The sequence below is a fragment of the Pseudocercospora fijiensis genome (assembly GCF_000340215.1).
Source record: "Pseudocercospora fijiensis CIRAD86 unplaced genomic scaffold MYCFIscaffold_12, whole genome shotgun sequence".
In the NCBI taxonomy this organism is placed as follows: domain Eukaryota; kingdom Fungi; phylum Ascomycota; class Dothideomycetes; order Mycosphaerellales; family Mycosphaerellaceae; genus Pseudocercospora; species Pseudocercospora fijiensis.
Window position 1 is genome coordinate 800,294 of NW_006921543.1, and position 19,001 is coordinate 819,294.

The following is a 19,001-nucleotide window of genomic DNA, read 5'->3' on the forward strand; positions in this document are numbered from 1 at the left end:
TACCTCCAACCCCTTTACGGCAGATATCTCTGCAGCACAGCAGTGTGCACATCGACATGACGTGGGTCGTTAGGCAGAAGTGTAACTCCCACACGCCCAAAAGCCGAAACAAGAACCCTCAAGATCTCCGCCGCTTTCCACCAGCACGCCCTGTCGCGGAATTTCTTCGAACACGTAGGGCACGCTCCGTCGTCCGATCCTCGCGAGCAGTAATGGATGCGGTAGCGTCCCTTGAGCACCGTGATTCGCAAAAGGTACACGTAGTGGAATTTTCTGCAATGGGGGTTCGAGTTGTGGCAGGTTGGATTGATCGATTGAGCGCAGGCGTTCGCTATCGGGGCCTCTGGGACAGTGATGTCCAAGTTTTCCATATGGGCTAAGTTCCTACCGAACGAATGGAGCCAGCCGCGGAATGCGCTATGGTCGAATTCGAGTGTGTTGTCGGTGTGGTAGCTCAGCTGTTCGATCACATAGCGGAATTGCAGGCGAGCGATCCACGCGGGAAAGGAGTCTGATCGGAGCTTTTGGCTCACGCGTATCATAGCATTGTGGCATGGATCTTGAAGCCAGGAGGGACCTAAGGATGATAGCCTCGGCATTAGTTCATAGATTTCATGAAGCTCTTCGCCCAAAGTCGGAAGTTGTGGTCTCCGGGGCCTAGGTGCCGTTGTGGAAGACACGATTGTAAATGCATCATCGTCCTCGAATTCGTTGTTCACGAGCGTTATGGCGGTACTGTTCACAGTGGTGGTGCGAGGAGGCCCTGGCGGACTGCTGCTCGTTGGGCTGCTCGCGGATGAGGCCTCTTGACGCTCACGGGCCTGAAAACTTGTGAAGAGCGGGATTGATCCTTGGTTGCTGTCGTCACCGCCGAGGTTCGAGGGGGTACTGAGATGACAGCCCATTGTAGACGATAGACCGTTGCTGCTGCAATGAGAGTGATGTTGATTGCTGGTATACGAAGGGTATGGATATGCGAAGGTTCGCTATACTGCCTGAATGTTCGCTCGCTGGGGGTAAGGTTGTGTTGTAAGCTCTCTGCGAGGAGAAGAGAAGCATGGCTGTGTAGTATGCGACAGGCGCACGCTCCTACAGTAGCGAGATAAGTCAAGAGCGATTGAAGTGCAGTCGCTTGTACAAGAAGCATGAGCGATGGATACCGAGACAGTCTCCGGCAGGCTTCCCAAAACCGCAGTCCGGACTTCCTGCTTCCTACCTGATGCCATGGTGCCATCCACAAGGTGTTTGAAGGCCCCAAGCTATTCACGACGGACTGAAGTCTTTGCGGCCGTAGTGCACACATGCCGACCTCAGGGAAAGAGTCCGTGAGTATTTCGAAGCAAGTCCCGGGAGCCTTGCATCAAGAGGTAGGTGTCATGGATGCTCTAAAGAACATCATTTCTGCGGCATGGCATCTTCACGATCGCTGAGTCCTGAAAAGTTTCCGTAGAGACTGTCGTGAGGTGCAAAGAGCTGCACATCTTGGTAGAGGCCAGTACTGTATAGTGCATTGTCTTTGTAATCACTTGGTCCATGTCTACAAGTGGCCGATGGTACAATCACAGGATAGACCTCGCGCAATAGCAGCAGCTGCCCAGTGAAGGTGTCCACGATGAAGGAGAGATGGTTGAAAAGGCTCAGTGAGGATTTGATCGACTTCACCCAGACGGCGGCTGTATCCGCCAAACCTTGAATTAAATGGACCATCTCTCCACTCGCCTAGACACTCCTCAACGCTTCAATACTATCATTTGCGTTTGGGTTGAGAATGCCAAGCCGGAGAAGCCCTACTAAGATTTTACTAGTAATTCAGCCATTTCGTCCTCTTTCTACGTATTCTTATCCTAATACTAAATTGCTAAGCATGTCGATAGTATAGCCGTTAAATATACAATCTAAGGTATTGTTCTAGTTATTCTGCGCCTTCCTCGCGTTTTGCGGCGCTATGCTAGGTCGCCTACCCTCTAAGACTGCTAGGCTCGCGGTACTATATTTCGACGATAGTCTCGATATTCTAACTATTATCTCGAAGACTAGTACTAGCACTACGACGATATATCGATAGCGGAAGTGTTATAATCTGTTTAGTAAGGTATATATACCGGATCCGGACCCGCTAGCGTCGCCTAAACCGGGCAAGAAGAAGAAGAAGAAAGTTAAGCGCCGTATAAGGAAGATAACGAAGGAAATAGACGACTAGTTAATTAAGTACTTGTCTAACCGGCTAGACTCGTATTTAGAAGAGATGTATATAGCATTATATAACTAATTTAGCGTAGAACTGTGTCCTTCGAGCGTTTGGCGTACGCTTACTAATCGGATAGAATAGACTCGCAAATAAGCTAAGTAGATCGCAAAGGAGCGTAATCCGATAGCAAGAGCCGTATAGCATATAAGGAGCTAGAAATAGCCTATAGACAAGTTGATATTCCTTAACGAGACGGCTTCTAATAAGAAGACTACTTACCGGAAGTATAGTTAGTCTCTAAAGGGCGTAGATTGCTACGATTTCTAGTATACGTAGAGGCAACGACGCACCTTAGTATTGCCGGCTCTAACGATCAATAGATATCTTAACTATATACTATACGTAGAAGGCGCCGTAGATTAAGTTACTTTCGATAACTAGCTAGAGAATAAAGTAATGCCTTTAATTAACGGTTAGGAGATAATCTTTATAATAGACAATGCCTCGATCTACTATAGCGATAGGGTCGAAGAGATAATAACGTTAGCTAGCTATAGATTAGAGTATTTACCGCTATATTCGCTAGACCTTAATCTAATAGAACAGACCTTTAACATACTTAAAAAATAGCTTAAAAAGAACAAGTAGATGCAGAAGGACTTTAATTGCTTTGCTAACTTCCTTAGATAGGCTCTTAAGCATATAGCTAGCCTTAATATAACCGGATTGTTTAGGCATAGTAGATACAATATCGACGGAGTATACGACTTTAACGCGGAAGCGACGGAGCTAGGCTTAGAGTTTAACAACCTGTACCTCTAAGTAGCAAAACAATACTACTATATAACTAAATTATACTATTTAAGATGCGTAATATTACGACAACATTAAGACGAAGCTCCGCTATTAATTTTATTATAATCCGAGCAGTATAGCGGATGCTATCTAATTTCGAAGTTATAGTACGGAACGCTAAGACCCGCGCTAAGCGTAGCGCTTTTAAGCTCCTTACTCTAGCGGAGATCTTAGCGGAGATCTCGAAGGGCGGTAACGATAATTAAGATATATACAACGGAGCAATTAATAAGCCACTTTGTTCGCTATTACTATATAAACCCCTTACTAATTTAAACTAACGAGAATAGCCGTCGCTCTATCGTTAATATCGTAATTATCGTTCTAAACCTATTACTTCTCTGCCCTCTCGGACAACTTAATCTTCTAAAAGCGCTTTAATATATCAAGCAACCGGCGTCTATATCCTTTAAAGAAGCTAAGTTCTTCCTTCAGAATCCTTCTAGTACTTCTTAGAGACACGCATTATCTAATTACAGTCCTATTTCTTAGCAAGGAAGTATAACTCTATCTTCTTAAAGTCTCTAACTTCTTCTAGATTAGACTATTCGTATTGCTATATAGTATACTTAAAGAACTATCGAGTAAGGCTTAAGATAGGTGTTCTAAGTTGTACTACAATATATACTAGAACAGGAGATTCTTCTACTATAGCCGGAAGTGTTAGAACGATAGCAGGCTTAGCTTGTTGTCCGCTACGAAGAACTAGAAGCAGACTCGATATAGTCTCTCGGACAATAGCGCTAGCATCTACTATAGAACGGCCTCGTTAAGGAGCTAGTATTTAAGGGATCTCTGCTATCTTTGAATTAGCAAGTATACTAGCAGAAGGCTTTAGCTTGCTACTTAATATCTTGTCTTTGTATTCCTTTATCTTTATAAAAGCTAACTCCGGCGGCTTCTTAAGAGTAACGCCTTCTTGCTTTATAGTAAGAGCGTAAGACTATAGGTTTAAAGCCTCTTAATAGAACTAGTAATAATAGATGTCCGAATTCGGCGTATTCTTAGGATAATAGTAATAGCCGCTATAGTTCTTACAAGTTGCTAGAGAGTATATATAGTTAGCCTAGATCTCGGTCTTATAATTGCTAGATCTTCGCTCTTTAGCAATATAAGTAAGACCGTCGATAGTTTGTTAGTCGTTTGGCTTTAGTTTACTAACTTTGAGAACAGCGCTAGCGAGAGCGTCCTTTAGCGCTGTTTTAAACTCGATATTAATACGGATCTTATCTCGAGCCTCGTATACAAATTTAAGAGCGGCATCGAGTGCTTTACTATAGTCCTTAGCTACGAGAGATTAGTATAAGAACGAGCTATAAGAACGCTCTTAGAATAGCCGTTAAGCTTACTATTCTGCTTCTAACTTTAATAGAACCAATCTAACTTCTTTATACGCGCAGCGGACACAACTAGTATACAACTTCCTACGAAGAGACCTTGTTTCTTCGCTTTATCGACGGCCTAGTAGAAAGCATCTTTAGTAGGTTAAGTAGCGGCACTATACTATTCCTTGTTCTTAATCGCGAGAACCTAATTGCTAGTAAGCAGGCGCTAGTACTACTTATAGCATAGGTCGTCTCGACTATCGTACGAGGCTATCTCGATATCTTCCTTATCTACTAACTGCTACTTTATAAGACGCTATGCTAACTTAGAGGCAGGCGCGCTAGGCGCCTTACCTATAGCCGTTAACTCGCTAGGCTTAACTTGTCCTTCTATATTAATATTATTATTACTAGCCGCCGTCGAAGCGTCGTCTATCTATTCTAAATACTTCTTCTACGCTTCTACGTCGAATACGCGAGCCTTACTAAACCTTTTTAGTGCCGCCGCCGCTAATTTCTTCGTCTTCGCGACCTTCTTCTTAGGCGACTCGCGCCTTATAATAGTATCTTTATAAGCCGGTAGGTCCTTCTCGACTAGTCTACGCGATCGACTCGTACGTACGGCAGGCGCCTATAGAGCGCTCTTCGGTAGTTTTAGCGCTATTAAGAGATAATAAACTAGTAGGAGATTACTAGCAACGTAGACTATAGCGACGATATATGCTATCTCTAGAGGTATACTGCCTATTAAGGACATTTTAAAAGCGGTATAAGGATATAACTACACTCTATCGACCTAACCGCTAAGAGACAGTATAGACAGGCATCTAGATTACAAGGTTCTTAGCATTCTTAACCTAAACGCAAATAATAGTACTATGCTTTACTAGAAGGTTAAGACTGCTAAGAACCCGGGTTTGTAACCCTCGTAGATCCGAGATTAGACTTCTTTATGCCTTTAAGCACGATAATGCCTATATAAGGTCTTACCGCTATTAAATCTAGCCTCTTACAATGTCTTATTATACGTTGCTACCGCCGGAGCTCGCTATTCTCGTCGCTGCGTTAATAGCGACTAATCTATAGCGCCTATATCTCGAACACTACGCTATAGCGGAGGCACGCGTGTCTCGATCGCGTACGGCAACTTCGAAGGACCTGCTAGCGTATAAGGAAGCCGAGCGGCGGCGCGAGGCGAAGTCGCCTACGAAGGGCAAGAAGAAGGCGGCTAGCGGAAAGCAGAAGAAGACGGCGTAGTAGCAGAAGTTTGATAATATACCGGCGTTTAAGGCCGCGGCGTAGAAGGATTATTAGGTTAACGATACCGCGACTGCTATAGAAGTTAATATTGCTAGCGAAGTTAAGGTCGGCGAGTTAACGCGTTTAGCTAATGTCTCGCCTACGAGAGGTATCTAAGCGCGGCGCCTAGTAAAGGGTTAGTAGGTAAATAAGGAAGATATATCTACGCTGTCTTATAACCCTCGTAAGGACTTAGAATATAAGCAAACCTAGCGCCTTCTTACTAGCAATAATGAGTTAGCTTTCGAGAACTATAACCGTACTAGCGCTAGTACTTAGTATACCGAAGATGCGTACTATTAGGCTAACGAAGAAGCGTAGAAGAAGCAGCTCTATATCGGTAACTATATATTAATCGTATCCGCGTTCAAAGTGCTAAAGAGTAACTAGTTTAAGCAGAGTTAGAAGAAAGGTAAGGTAACGATATTCTTACTATCGCTCGCACCTACCTAGCGGCTATATCCGCTTAGCTCGAGTTACGAGTATACTAATTTCTTCTATAGCGGAAGATTATAATAAGGCTCTCGACTACGCCGTAGAGTTGATAAACGATACTAGAGACAAGATTAAGATTGACATTAAGTTTAAGACTACTACTAAGGACGCTAGATCTTTAGCTATTCTTAAAGTTAGCAAACTGAAGCTAAACGATTAGTAGAATGTCGCTAGTATTACCTTTATTGCTAAGGAGCGGAAGGAGGGCAATTATACGACTAAGCTACTTGCTAACTATATATATACCCTCCCTAGCTGCGAGAACTATAGCGCTTACTGCTATAGACCTAAAGGCCTTCTAGACATCCCTCGCAATTATTACTAGTTCTATAGCGAGGCAATAAAGCTATAGTCTTACGTACTTACTACAAAGCAAGAAGGAGCTACTCTTAAGCAACCGCCGTATAGTATCTTCGCTAAGATATAGCAGTATAAAGAGAAGATGCAATCTCGTAAACTAAACAGTCTACTTGCCGCTATAAAGGAGCCCTTCTAGTTACAGACTCTAGTAAGGGCACGCTCTATGCTAGCAGTTTATCTACCGCCGCCGCTAGCTATAGACTATGCTAATCTAATCTAGACTATGTTTAATCTAGTTAATTAGAAGCTAGGCGTTGCAACTGCAGCTTAGGTCTAAGAAGCTTAGCCTATATAACAAGAGTCTCCTATTCTAAGGCATATTGCTAAGGCACTTAATATACTACCGAGAAGTCTACTAAGACAGTTCTTTTAATAGGCAGCGATATAGCACGAATAGAAGGATGCTAAGGATAAGGAATAGCTCTTAAAGATAGAAGCGCACTTTATAACTAAACGCTATAACTGTAATTAGTTATATCAACTTCCTATACGAGAGTAGAAGGAGCTTAGCTTCTATAAGGGTAACTTAGGCACGTTGCGTAACTGTTTGAAGCGCTTTTAGAAGGAAAAGCTAGCTTAGAGAGATTAATATAACAACGATATTTATAACGGAGCAACGGCCGATCTCGTTAGTTTAGATTAGTTAGGCGTTTATATACAGATTGAGAATTTAAGGGCTTACTATTCGCTCCGTTGCGTATATCTCTATTATCGTCGTTGCTTCGAGAGTACTTTCTAGGGGCATTCTCGGAGTCTCTCGGAGGTAAAAGCGGAGGAGATATATAAAGCTTAGCAGTACGTACTAACACCTTATTAATTTTGTTATACTAACACTACGCTAGTTATATATATAAAATTCGTAGCGGAGCTTCGGATATATGTTATCTTGCTAACCTGCAAATACTAGAGTATATTATTAATGTTATAGTAGTTAGATCTAAAGCGACTAGAAATTGCTAGTAAGCTAGCTTTCCTCCGACTTAATCTCGGCTTTAGCTTTAGATTTAAAGCCTTATACGTTATATCTAGCATGTTTGAACAACCCTGTTATATCTATCTTTCTAATATAATTAAGAGCCTATATAAGGAAGTCTTTAAAGCATTCGAAGTCTGCTATAAGATCTTTATTCTTCTTAAGCTATTTCTTAAGCAGTACGAAGGTCTGTTCTATAGGATTCAAGTTAGGAGAGTATAGCGGCAAATACTCGAGGGTGTGTCTAGCTAACAAGATTATAGACTCAACCTTCTTACTATAGTAGATAGAAGCGTTGTCTATTATAATAATTATATTCTTACTAAGAAGAGGCAGCACTTTATTCTCTAGCTAGTCGTTAAATATAACTTAATTAACCGCGCCTTAGATATAGAGGGTATAGGGCAGATATCTATAGATTGTAAGTGCTAGAAGTACTAACATTCGCTCTTACCGTTACGTATACTAATAGTTATAGCAATCTATGCCCTTCGGCGACTATCTAAACTTGCGGTATCTAGACTTCTTATTAGAGGCTGTTTCGTCGATAAATACTAACTTATCTATACGCTATTTCTAGCTCTTCGTATACTAGGCGGCTCTTGCTAACGCACTACGTTCCTTCGCGACCTTATACGCTACTTTGCGAGTCTAACCGAGCCTATATAGGCACTTCTATACCGTAGCCGGATCTACCTTAATTTCGAAGCGATCGTATAGCGTAGTATACATTTCCTCGAGATATGCCTCCGGCCGTGTCGACAAGTACTTAAGGAGGTAGATTTCTATCTCCTTCGTAATCTTCCTCTTACGACTCGATTTAAACCTCTCCGACGTTAAGAATACCTCTCCGAAGAGGCTATAATAAAACTTCTATCGAAACATAGTCGACCGGCTCGTATCTGTCTTTAATATAATATCTATTACTTTATAACCGGCGTCAAAATAATGCTTAGCGAGTCGCGCTATTTCGGTAGGTAAGGGCGTAGGAAGGGCTCGTACGGCGTAGAAGAGCTAGAATAGCTAGAATACTAACAATAATACCTCGGACTGTATATTTAACGGCTATACTATCAACATAAACACTATTTTCGCGCGTAGTATTGCAATAAGCCGACTAGAGGACGAAATGCACGATTTACTAGTAAAAAGTTGGTAGGGCTCCTCCAGTTCTTGGCAGTCTCAACCTTCCGGCAAAGCACAGTATAGTCCATGGAAAGCTGCTTCACTCTCGATTTGTGATGATATCAGCCGTCCCACCTTGCTCGCCTACTTTCACCCCTTTCCACTAGCTGGCGGCTAGTTCTAGAACTATTGATAGCTTTGCCGATTTCCGCTCCGCCGCAATAACACATCCCGTTGCAGCCATCACATCTCCTCCTCCTTTTGGACTGCCCGCTCCGCCATCATGTCGACTCTGTGAGAGCAGAGCAGGGCAGAGCAGAGCTGACATGGAGCTCGACAGGCGATTGACATGGAGGCACTCCTCCTACCTGCTTGCCTTCCTGCTGGTGGCCCAATCGATCCTGGTCTTGTATGGTCTGAACACTGCGCCGCCAGGCTTCCGAGGCACAGGCACATCGGGAATACAGCACCAAGTCCAAGGGTTGGATCAGCTGCTTCCACACGAGCTCCCAGATACGCTTTCTGTAGCTCAATGCGACGCTGAATTTCCACACCTCTACTACGAGGTTGACCGAGCAGCAAGCTACTGGAAGGCAAAGAAGCACACCATCTCCAAAAAGGACGTGGACATTTCTTGGCATCCTACCGACTGGTTAAGTGGCGGGGCCATACGAGTGCTGATACATGACAATCGACTGCGCGTCCTCGAAAGCATCAACGCCTTGCGCTTGATAGGCTATCAGGAACGTTCGCTGGGCATCCTGAATTTGTTGCATCGCGCGTTGGAAGCCGCAACTGCTGGCGGAGAACGACTTCCCACCATCGAAGCAGCAATCGTTCTTCAGGACTTATCCTTGCCGCCAACGGAGCATGGCACCGAGACTTTCTGGACCTGGACTCGCGAGCTCGGCAACAGCACATTTGATCGCGTTTGGCTGATCCCAAACTTCGACTTCTGGGCAGCGAAAGGTCTGGGCTCCTATCGAGACGCACGTCTGGAAGCATTTGCGCGCGACAACGTGGAGAAGATCCCCAAAGCCGTCTGGAGAGGGAGTCGACTGAACAATGAGAAGCTTAGAAGTGGCCTGTTCAACACGACAAGAGGAAAGGAATGGGCAGACATCCTTTACTACAACGGCACTACTGGCGAGAATGCGATCCCCATCAGAGATATGTGCAATTACACCATGACAGTGCATACGGAAGGCTGGACGTATTCTGGCCGACTCAAGTTTCTCTTCAACTGTAACTCTCTTCCTTTCGTCCACGAGTTGAACTATACGGCGCAATACTATCATCTGCTGGAGAAGGAGGGACCGAATCAGAACTACGTCGCCGTGGCTCGCAATTGGTCTGACTTGGAGGAGAAGGTTCTCTACTATAAAGACCATCCTAACGCAGCCCAAAACATTATCGCGAACAATATGGCCACCTTCAGAGACAAGTACTTGACGCGAGCGGCGACTTCTTGTTACTTGAGAAGACTGATACGAGCGTATTCTGAAGTGGCCTTCACGCCGGAAGTTCACGCGCCTGAAGGTGTCGGCTCGACGGAGCTTCGCGGACGTCCATTTGAGATGTACATGAACAGGCCCGAAGACTTTCTGGAGCCGAAATGACCACCTTGACCAATTACAAGCGGCGGACCTGAGCGGCGCGACATCAGTCATCTGCCACTGTGTCCGGTGTCTGGCAATGTGGAACCCGGGCCATGGTGCAATGTGTTTAGGTATGTCTGCAAGTTCAGAGACATTATCGCCATTACTAGGGCGTACAGTCCTGCACTATAGATGCGCAGTTTCATCGGCGAGTCGCATTGACAGGCATTTGAATTTTGTCTTGCAAAGAGCCATCAACTGGACCAGTTTGACTCTAGTGGAGTTGCGAGGTGACCGAGCTATCGTCTTAGACATTGCAGAGAAGTGCGACAAGCCTCTATAGCCACACCCGCTGAATACCATGCGATACAAAAGAAGTATCCTGCTCGTCGAAAGACAGATTTTCGAGCACATCAACAACAACCAATACACAATTACATCACCCAGCACAAAACTGCATCCAGGACAAATTTCTCGCAAGATTTGAAGTTCGAATTGATTTTCTCAAAAAGATCACGATGCGTCCACTTTTCCCCGACGTGGTCATTATCGGCGCAGGACTTAGCGGGCTTGTAGCTGCTAGCTATCTCTGCGCTGAAGGCCTCAAAGTTACCATCATCGAGCAAAAGCCCGGACCAGGAGGCGTGTGGAATTCAGTACCAAAGAAGCATGGTCGATGGGAAAAGCCAGTCTACTCTGCTCTTGAAACGAATATACCACGCCAAACCATGACACTCTCCGACCAATCATGGCCTACTGGTACTCCACTGATGCCTCACAACAAGCAAGTCAAACAATACCTGGAACAGTATTGCTATCAACTTCAGCAGAAGTACGAGCACAAGAGACTGCTGTACATCCAATACAATGCCGCTGTTGTGGAGGTGAAGAAGTGTCAGCAGGACTACAACGAGAAATGGAAGACCACCATTGAAAGTCTTCAATCAGAGGTCCCACAGTATGAGAACCTTCACTCTGACTTCGTCGTGGTTGCCGTGGGAAATTACCAGACCCCATTCTTTCCATTCTACCCAGGACTCAACGAGTGGCGAGACACTCACCCGGATTCTGTGTCGCATGCACTCTTCTATGAAAATCCTAACGACTTTCGCAAAAAGGCAAATCAACTAGATCTTTTTTCTTTGAGACTGGTTTTAACGTGTTCGTAGAATGTACTCATGATCGGATACGGCCCTTCGGGTTTCGACATCTCTTCAAAGATCGCCAAAGTCGCCAAGTCACTCGTCCTCTCCACAAGCCGTCCGGACCAAGCATTGGCGCCAGGCGTACATCTTGGGCTGCCCGAAATTGCTCACCTGGATGCCCCCAGCCGCACTGCCATCTTTAAGAGCGGCGACAAGTCTGATAGTAACAAACCTGGAGGTGTGTTTACGGGAGTCGATAAGATCCTTTTCTGCACCGGATACAAGTACAATTTCGATTTCATCAAGACACCCAATGGCGCTCCGCTCCTCGATGAGGGCTTCATGGTTGCTGAGGTATACCAACACACTATCTACCGTCCCGATCCAACCCTCGCGTTTCTGGGCTTGCCAAAGGGAGGTCTATCTTTCATCATTGCCGAGGCACAAAGTGCGTTGATAGCTCGGGCATTCAAAGGCCGTCTTCTCATCCCCAGTGTACCTTTCATGAAATCTCTCATCGATCAAGAGAAGAAAAAATGGAAAGACCGAGTTCAGAGGAACGAGGTGCGAGACAGCTCCTATCATGATTTGGGCGGAGGCAACGACAAGGAGTATGTCAACCAGCTATGGAAGGTGTGCCAAGCTGCAGCGCCACCTTCTGCTGGGAATCTAGGCAAGGCACCACCATATTGGTGCAGTTGCATGGACGATGCAAAAGCACAGACTGGAATGGTTCGTTTGAGGTACAAAGCGCTGGGCGAAAAGAGAGTCAGGTATAGCACTTATGCTTCAGTAGGCGGTGTGCTCCCAACTTCTTGTCCGACGCACAGCCGTCTTGAGCAAGAAGTGAGCCCTGGAGGGGGCTTGGCATGTTGCTACATTGGACAGTAAAGCTGGTTTGGGTCAACCTGTTGAGATCGTGCTCCACTTCGGATGGTGTTCAGCTCGTCACGGCGTTGAAGCACATCTGCTCTCCATGTCCATAGCGAAATTTTGTTGTCCCGAACTAAGTCCCCCCCCCCCAAGTCTTTTACACAACATGGTACATATCATTCTTATCCTGCAAAAGCACAAATATAATAAGTAGTCTCGTGCATGTCTCCTAGACCCCAGCAGTCGCAACAAGCTGAGCCGCACAACTATTGCCGCGAGCCAGCGGATCTCCACAGCAATCTTCTCAGCCTCTGGAGCTTGCCATTTCCCCAAAGCAACAGCGACATCACAATTCGTAGCCTTGCCAATCGCACCACGTCCCACAATACTGTACAGTACATACTACTACCATCAACTTCAGCGCCAGCATCTGCACAAACGGCAAATCCTCCCCCATCAACGCCGACTGGATGCCCATCCACCAGTTCGATCCACTCAGAAAGATCTCCGTTCCAGTCGTGACCGACATCCGGGTATGTGGCATCTTCTCAGGTCCAGACCTCGGGAGAAGAGCAGATCAATTCGCCAAGCCACCAGGCTGAGACGTGTATCGTCCGTTAGAGTTGCCTGTTCCGGCGTTTCAGCTCCTGCAGGGCTCGCCAAGACTCTGTGCTGCGATCTCCATATGCCCGGGTAGTTTGTGTACTGGATGCGAGGCGAAGATCTTTTGGAGACCGTCGATGGATTGTCGTGGTGTTTGATGGAGCGGAAGTTGGAAGTGTTGGAAAAGGGTTTCCTTTTTGTAATCTTTCATTCTCTCTCTTGTGTCTTCATCGTTGCATGAACTCGTTAGGAAAGTAATGCCTAATGGCGGCTCACGATCATGATGTACCGCTGTTTGTTTCGATGGGAATGGTAGTATTGGATGAAGTACATCTTCCAGATGGCCAAGTATTGCCAAATGTGGTTGGAGGATCCATGCCATACAGCACCGTCGGGGCCTGTCTCGCCGTGGACGAAGCAGACGTACATCGTATATGCTGCTTCTTGCTGGCCGGCCATGACTTTCCCCAAGAAGCAACGAAGGAAATAGAAAGCTGGGGAGTTGATCTCGAGATCCAGAATTCCGAGGGACGAGTTTCCACGCGAGGCAAATTGCAATACCACGATCAAGGTTTTGCAAGTAAGTACGAACAGAAGCCGTGCAAAATTTCGGCATTCATAGAATTTGAAGCTCAATTCCAGAACACAGGCAAGACGTTTGGGTTCTTGACTCCTCCCCTTCAGCCAACCGCGAAGGACTTACCTTTGCGCTTTTTGCGAGCTTCGGCGTTTCATTTTGTTGCCAGCCCCGACCAGTTGACGCTGCAGGTCAAGGACTTATTGGAAGCACGCAAGGAGGCGGGAATCACCACGCGGCCTTTTCTCGCGTGGGAGCCGGCGCCCATGCATTGTCGCCCAAACAGTCTGGCTGCTCATGTCGAAGCCAGCAAGCTTGTCGATGTCTTTTCGCCGAATCATCAAGAGCTTGATGCTTTGTGTGGTCGGCTCAAACAGCAAGGTCCGCTGCCACCCGCTGATGTCGGCAGAGAGCACGTCGAAGGTCAGTCAGCTGCACCGGCACGTCCAGTCCGAAACATGAGCTGACCGGCCGGATTGTATGACAATAACAGGTTGCGCCGCAGCGTTCATGGAAGAACACTTCCACGCCTTTGGACCACACCAGTTGGTGATCATCAGGGCAGCCGAGCATGGTAGCTTGGTCGCGCGAAGAACGACGTCTGGCGACGAGTTGCAGGATACGGTTGACATGACCTGGGTGGTTCCCTACTACTCTGGTGACGATCAGCATCGCATCAAGGACGCAACCGGGGCCGGCAGTGCATTCCTGGGTGCATTTGCTGTCGAGTTCCAGCAGAATGGCGGTGATGCCGTCGAAGCTACTGCCAAAGCGAGCGTGGCTGCGTCTTTCGCCGTCGAACAAATCGGCCTTCCCACCAAGCATCATTCTAGCGGCCGTCGGACTTCGAAGTCCGAGTGGAATGGCACGACGGTTGCCGAGCGGATGAAGGAGTATGAGCACAAGACGAGCAAAACATAGTTCGGCTCTCCAAGGCCTCGTAGGTTGCGTTGTTCTTTGTTTGTAAAATAACAGACGAAGTATTCCTGTAACTCGGAAAGCGGAGGTGAAGATTCACGCAGCATCCCAGAATAGAACCTTACTTCAGCGTCCGCCGCCAAGCCCGACCCCGAACCCTTGCTGGTAGAACTACAGTAAGTGAATAAGCCGACTTGCATACTGCGTGCTCAAATCAGGCCTCATCACACCTTCGCGCCGAAATCAACGCATTGTTGCTGTATGCGGGCGCAAACCATGAGTAGGCTCCGCTGCCTCAGATGCAGTGCGAGCGTTAGCACCATCGGCCTTGGCTATTCTAACCGTTGATCTGCAAAAATGCTATCTTTATTCCTTCGTACTGCATATGATGATTGCGGCTGACACGACTAGGATTCACGACGCAATGAGCTCAGCCCCGGAGCGTTTACCGAGCGCTTTAGTCGGGCGCTCTGCAGTCACCGATGCGTCTGGTCGTCTTCTTCTTTCTCGATCCGTGCTCTTGAGCAAAAGTTATCCGGCATGGCGGATCTCTGGCAGGCTCTACGTGACAGGATGGACGGTTTGGCGAGCGAGGCAAGAGCACATGTCAAGCAGATCGATGGGTATAGCAGGGTGGAAGAGTGTAGGGCGTACTGTGCTACACAAGGAAGTGGGCTGGAATACATGTTGAAAGAGCACTCTTGTCTGTGTCAAGAGAGCATACACGAATTGCTCAGAAGAGATGCAAAAGGCCTTCGTCCAAGACAAACCGCTGCAGCCAGTCCAGAGCAGATCGCCGCAATCATGCGCTGCGGACCAGACACATCCTGTCGAGCAAGTGTGTCGAGCAGCATCCAGAGCAGCGCGGACCAAGCGGCTACAGCTACGGCTACGTCTACGAGCGATAGCACTACGCCTAGCCCAGCAGATGCGACTGCTACAGCAACAGCAACAGCTGGGCCAGCATCAGGTATCACAATATTATTGTCGTTGATTAATTCCAGCTGATTTCGTGTGCAGACGTTCTCGCTTCATCTCAAGCCTCCCTGTCTGTAGATGGTGCCCCAGCAACCATTGCGTCCGACGGAGGTGCTACAGCCACTTTGGCAACGACGACAGGAAACCAGAGCACATCAGGTTCCTCTTCAGCGGATGGCCTAGCTGGCGCAACGCCGACCAGTGTGAAGGAGTCCAACAACAATGGTAGTATAAGTCAAGGAAGCAAGATTGGCCTCGGTGTTGGCTTGGGAGTCGGCTTGGCAGTACTCATCGCAGCTATCGTCCTATTCTGCCTAGCTCGAAGACGGAGGCAAAGACGGGCAGCTATGGGAGGCAAATACGCGCATGCCCAATCCGATCTTTCGATGGTTGAGGCGCCCTATCCAACTACTACAGGAGTTGCTGCTGTACGAGAAACATCGAAGGAATACCAGGAGCCGCCTAACTACGAACCACCCCGATATTCACAGTACGAGCGCGAGCGCGACCACCAGCCTGTCGAAGATGATCGAGAAGCCGTGGAAGAAGTCGATGATCGTGCCAGCGAGGAGTTTGAGCCGCCTCACAACGTCTTCCAGACACCAGTGGGTCAAGGTCAAAGCCCAATTACACCTCTGCAACCTGAGGCACACCTTAACCGAAGTTTCACAAATGCACCTCTGGCGCTCGCGATCCCTTCAGCTGCGGGCGGTGTATCTACGCCTCATTCTCGCGACCTCTCACCTGCTGGCGGCGGCTCGCCCGTCTCACCTGTCTCGCCGGTTTCTGCTGTATCGCCTATCAATAGTCGGCCCTCCTCGCCGGCACGGCGTCATTGATGTTGAGATTTATAGCGCAAGATTCACGATATTAATGCCTTTCATGTCCAGTCCCTCTTTTTGCTTATCACATTCGGTAAGAGCGTTCGTTCTTCGGCAGCAAATTTCAATGTATGTTGGCCCACAAGCCTTTAGTGAAGCACTACCTGCTGCCAACACAAGATCATATAGCGAGCATGAGAACTGCGCTCAGCCACGGTGTACCCAAATAGCAAGCTCTGCCTCGAGCCTTTGCCTAAGCGCCGCGGCTGAGTCTACATCATGGGCGCATTCAGCTAAACAGTTTTCAGCATTCCACCTTTCACTCACCGGTCTATCGATGCCCTACTAGGCTGAACTGTCAGCAATATGGCCGCACTTGGATTCGGATTCTCAACTCGACAGTTTAGGGGTCTCGCATGGAAAACCTGGATTCGTACTCTATGCCGCCGAATTCACTCCCTTATCAGTGGCGGGACCGTCTCGTGTATGATCATTGTCACTGGAAAGAATGTCATTGGCAAAACGATTACCGAGCAATTCTGTGGAGATGACTACCTTATGATGTTTGCTCCTGGATATTATCGACCTTCCTGACACCTTTAGAGCTCTCGATATATCAATCTTTCTTTCCACTATCTGCTTCAAGAGAGTGGCGGAAGCAAGACCACAATAAGCTGAAAATCATGCACAGGCTTTTTCAATCTACATACAATCTGGCATTCTATCCCATGACTGTATAATCCTACCTGGACCCCATGAGGAAGCTCTCCCCATCTGGCGTCACAAAGTGCACGCAACAGCTGCGAACTTGTCTTGCCGATCACGCTCCCATGGACATCAAGACACGGAGCAAGCAAACCCGAAGAGCAAATGACATGCGTCCGCCACTACCACTCTTCAATACAATTACTTGTCTCAACTGACATGCTTCCATGATGGAGGAGGCAACCCGTGAGTCAATATAGAGCTGGTGAACCCTCAACGCGACGGCCCAGCTCCCAAAATCGATCGAAAGAAAGCTTCATTGTCCTCAGCAGAGGAAAAAAAAACGTCGATCCGAAGCGCTCAGTCCTCATCTGAGATCGCATAAGAACACCGATCAACTCTAGTACTCCCACCCTCCCGCCCCATACATATCGGATCCCCCCCCCCCCCCCCCCAACAATGTGCATCCTCACCCGAATCATTTGTCCCCACTGCAGAGCCTGCGGCGGCATCAAAACTCCTTGCCCTGGAACTTCTACCGGATCTTCCAGCTGCCCGACTTATGGAGTACATTTTAATAACTCGGCTCTGGCCCACGGCGGAATCACGGAGAGGGGAGAGAGGTTCCTGGGTTTGATGGATGTTACCCGAGCGATCTGTGGGAGTTGTGGGAAGAGAGTGTATGTTTGGGGGATTGGGGCGGAGATGGATAGGTTGGGGATGGTGAGGAGGGTTCGGTGGAGGAGGAGATAGATAGATAGATAGATGGAGGGTGGTGATTTCTGGTGCGTCGATCAGAATCCATCCGGAAGTTTTGGGGTGGGATGTTGGGTTCATTCTTACTGTATGAGAATTTGGCTTTGGATGTATTTGAAGTGTGTTTGCTGCCAAAATCCGAGATGCAGAGTTGTTGCCAGCTCATACCTGGGAAGGACTTTCTATCTCTCTGTCGATGATGCTCTTGATCCTGTTCGATGCCATGGTAGTCGCATAATGAACTTGCCTCAAAGCTTTCTGGTGATTTGCCTGCGCCCCCAAGCTGCTAAGGAGAGTTCCAGTCAGCATTGCACGCTAAAAGAAGAGCACTTGCCTCGCGCAGACATCAAATGCCTTGTGACGGTTGCCCCTCGATGCTGTATTTGCTCGAGCTCGTGTTCCACCCACTTTCGAACCCATGTTGGAATAGAAATGCATAACTTGCAAGTCTATGTTGCTACCCCTCTCCTAGACCAAGTCATCAACTTAGGATAGATGAGAGGCAACAGACCCACAATGTGGGAAGAGTCGGTGGTGGATGTTGAGAAGAAGAAGAGCAACCTGGTTAGAAGATGATGTTTTTGTCTTGCGCATTCGGCATAGTCGAAGAGCCGAGCACATGCAGCCTGCATGTGCTCTCAATGTATCCGAATCCCGAAGATAGCCGTGTATATAGCATGTGAAGTAGCTAGCTGTACAGAGTCAGCCGGTTTCGACCAACACGTGTATCGAGGGCACATGCGCATGTAAGTGCTGCTTTTTGAAGTGGATTATCAGTTCCCCTCAGAACATTGTATCCGGGGTTCCGTTACACACTCCTCCCCGCTATTCGCGGGGGTTCCGGCTATACGTAAAATCGCTTTTTCTTAGTAGGCTATACGTAAAACTCGACATAGTAGTAGGTTCTAGTCCTATATAGATATCTAGGTCTATATAGTATTAAACCGCGAGTCTAGGTATTATATTAGCTAGTTTATCCGAGTATATAGTAGCTATAAGACCTTACTATCGCTATTTCTTATATAATCCTTAGTAGGCGCGTCTACCTTATTCTAAAGCGTATATTCCTCCTATTTCTTATATTCTACTATACGGATCGTATTTAGAACTTAGTATAGGGCGTAATAAGGATAAAAATATAAAGAGGGTACTAGCCGAGCGGTTGACCGAGGCAGAGGGGGTAGAGAGGGTAGTAGATCGCGTTATTTCGAGGTACTACGAATTAGTAGCTAAATCGAAAAATAAGAAAATTAGTATTCGAGCGCTCTATAAGAGTAAGAAAGCAACTCGCCTATATTCTCGTATCTACTAGCGGTTAAGAGGCCGTAGGTCGCTATTTAGTCGTCTATTAACTAATACTAAATTAGACGAGTCTTAAGAGATAGCGCTAGCGGATTATTATTAAAA

The 19,001-nt window shown here is 47.1% G+C and overlaps 6 protein-coding genes across 6 annotated transcripts; 4 read left to right on the forward strand and 2 right to left on the reverse strand.

Moving 5' to 3' along the window:
- Window positions 1-14: 14 nt before the first annotated feature.
- MYCFIDRAFT_179920 (uncharacterized protein) lies at window positions 15-1,751 on the reverse strand (the record flags this gene model as incomplete). The annotated part of the gene is made up of 9 exons (XM_007933915.1): window positions 15-888; window positions 920-1,061; window positions 1,094-1,259; window positions 1,300-1,354; window positions 1,395-1,401; window positions 1,422-1,453; window positions 1,480-1,498; window positions 1,527-1,719; window positions 1,746-1,751. 9 exons carry the CDS (start codon window positions 1,749-1,751, stop codon window positions 15-17), a joined length of 1,494 nt encoding a protein of 497 aa, XP_007932106.1.
- Window positions 1,752-8,946: 7,195 nt separating this feature from the next.
- Window positions 8,947-10,239, forward strand: MYCFIDRAFT_83283 (uncharacterized protein; the record flags this gene model as incomplete). Its single annotated transcript, XM_007933916.1, has 1 exon — window positions 8,947-10,239. The coding sequence occupies one exon, from the start codon at window positions 8,947-8,949 to the stop codon at window positions 10,237-10,239; it is 1,293 nt and encodes a 430-aa protein (XP_007932107.1).
- Window positions 10,240-10,736: 497 nt separating this feature from the next.
- On the forward strand, window positions 10,737-12,254 carry MYCFIDRAFT_42490 (uncharacterized protein; the record flags this gene model as incomplete). The annotated part of the gene is given in 2 exon segments (XM_007933799.1): window positions 10,737-11,369; window positions 11,388-12,254. The coding sequence occupies 2 exon segments, from the start codon at window positions 10,737-10,739 to the stop codon at window positions 12,252-12,254; spliced, it is 1,500 nt and encodes a 499-aa protein (XP_007931990.1).
- An 849-nt stretch (window positions 12,255-13,103) lies between these two features.
- On the forward strand, window positions 13,104-14,337 carry MYCFIDRAFT_42207 (uncharacterized protein; the record flags this gene model as incomplete). Its single annotated transcript, XM_007933780.1, has 3 exons — window positions 13,104-13,419; window positions 13,561-13,797; window positions 13,880-14,337. 3 exons carry the CDS (start codon window positions 13,104-13,106, stop codon window positions 14,335-14,337), a joined length of 1,011 nt encoding a protein of 336 aa, XP_007931971.1.
- Window positions 14,338-15,474: 1,137 nt separating this feature from the next.
- Window positions 15,475-16,194, forward strand: MYCFIDRAFT_205471 (uncharacterized protein; the record flags this gene model as incomplete). The annotated part of the gene is made up of 1 exon (XM_007933917.1): window positions 15,475-16,194. A coding segment is annotated over exon 1 (516 nt), but the record flags the coding sequence as incomplete, so codon positions are not given.
- Window positions 16,193-18,488, reverse strand: MYCFIDRAFT_179923 (uncharacterized protein; the record flags this gene model as incomplete). Its single annotated transcript, XM_007933918.1, has 21 exons — window positions 16,193-16,280; window positions 16,311-16,405; window positions 16,433-16,455; window positions 16,480-16,558; window positions 16,590-16,688; window positions 16,720-16,740; window positions 16,767-16,807; window positions 16,844-16,907; window positions 16,932-16,958; window positions 16,993-17,052; window positions 17,083-17,152; window positions 17,184-17,204; window positions 17,230-17,722; window positions 17,763-17,880; window positions 17,909-17,928; window positions 17,957-18,062; window positions 18,102-18,179; window positions 18,214-18,282; window positions 18,318-18,376; window positions 18,411-18,419; window positions 18,482-18,488. 21 exons carry the CDS (start codon window positions 18,486-18,488, stop codon window positions 16,193-16,195), a joined length of 1,647 nt encoding a protein of 548 aa, XP_007932109.1.
- Between the last annotated feature and the right edge of the window lie 513 nt (window positions 18,489-19,001).